The sequence below is a fragment of the Echinops telfairi genome, unplaced genomic scaffold, assembly GCF_000313985.2.
Source record: "Echinops telfairi isolate 266 unplaced genomic scaffold, ASM31398v2 ScPeMD7_11;HRSCAF=52, whole genome shotgun sequence".
Taxonomy (NCBI): Eukaryota; Metazoa; Chordata; class Mammalia; order Afrosoricida; family Tenrecidae; genus Echinops; species Echinops telfairi.
Genome location: NW_022103908.1, coordinates 14196302 through 14197487, shown reverse-complemented (window position 1 = coordinate 14197487; position 1186 = coordinate 14196302). Strand labels below are relative to the sequence as shown.

Below are 1186 nucleotides of genomic sequence, written 5' to 3'. Positions count from 1 at the left end.
TGATTGTAAATCAAGGTTGCTTGATGACTACCACACAGGCACCCGCTCTTCCAATATTCAAAGAAGCCATCTGTGGAAAAAGATGAAACACAAAGTAAATTTAATGGTCATAGAGAGAATATACTACTTATGATATATTCCAAAAAACAAACAAATGTGCTTATATTTTTCTATTTTAGCCACAAACAAAGCAATGCACTTGAAATAACAAAGAGAAGCTGATACCAAGGGCTCAAGTAGAAAGAAAATGTTTTGGAAATGTTGATGTCGACACATATACAAGTGTGCTTAATACAATTGGATGATGGATTGTTATAACATTTGTAAGAGCCCCCTAATAAAATGATTAATACAAATGCATAATTAAATAAATTAGTGATTTTACACAAATGCAAATCTTTCTATGTTGAGATTTTTAAAGCAATAGCTTACCTTTATTTTAAATACAGTAGAAATATATAATTATTTGTAGTGAAATAAAACTGTTAAACAAATGCCCCAGCCAGGCTCCCTTCTGGAGTGTGCACGGGCATATGTTTGTGATGACATTTCATAGCGATCTACTGGAGTATATTTTAGATGAAAGATTTATTACACTTATTGAAATTTTTGGAAAGTTATTTCCCCAGATATTATACGGAATTAAATGTGTGATTCATTCATTCCAGACAGAGAGATGCAATGAAGTAGCTTCAATATTTTGTCATAAATAGGCAATAATTATAATTGCTATAGGGCTTATTAAAAAAAACTTATGACAGTCATTGAAATGAGAACTGAGTTCATTTTTAATAATACTGACAATGAAATTGTCCAGGAATATATTAAAAGCAATACTTTTCATAGAGCTTATAATGAAAATGTATTCCTTTGAGGTAAGCTGATATTGTAATATTTTGAACATTTTTATATCTATGATTATTATAGTTTCCCCAAAATAATTCATGCACATAAAATATGAATAAAAGAGTAGATATTCCAAGATTTTGTAGTCTGAAAAGAAAGTGAACAAAATGTAACAAACAAAATAGATAAGAGCAAAATAACTTCAGATCATAGATTATTCTATTGATTGGGAAAGGACATGTCCTCCCTCTCTATATATGAGAAGCAGCTCCGTTACGCAGGAGCGCTTTTAAATGTACTTCCTCTTACTCTTTAGTCCTCTATAGGTTTACATTAAAAG

At 30.3% G+C, this 1186-nt stretch overlaps 1 protein-coding gene across 1 annotated transcript in view; it reads right to left on the bottom strand.

Annotated features, from left to right (window-relative positions):
• Positions 1–1186, bottom strand: part of KLHL1 (kelch like family member 1) — a 412135-nt gene continuing 410949 nt past the window's right edge. The window contains exon 11 of the mRNA XM_004711257.2: positions 1–70. Within this exon, the coding sequence (XP_004711314.1) occupies positions 11–70 (60 nt within the window). The 3' untranslated portion in view covers positions 1–10. The remainder of the gene's footprint in view (positions 71–1186) is intronic.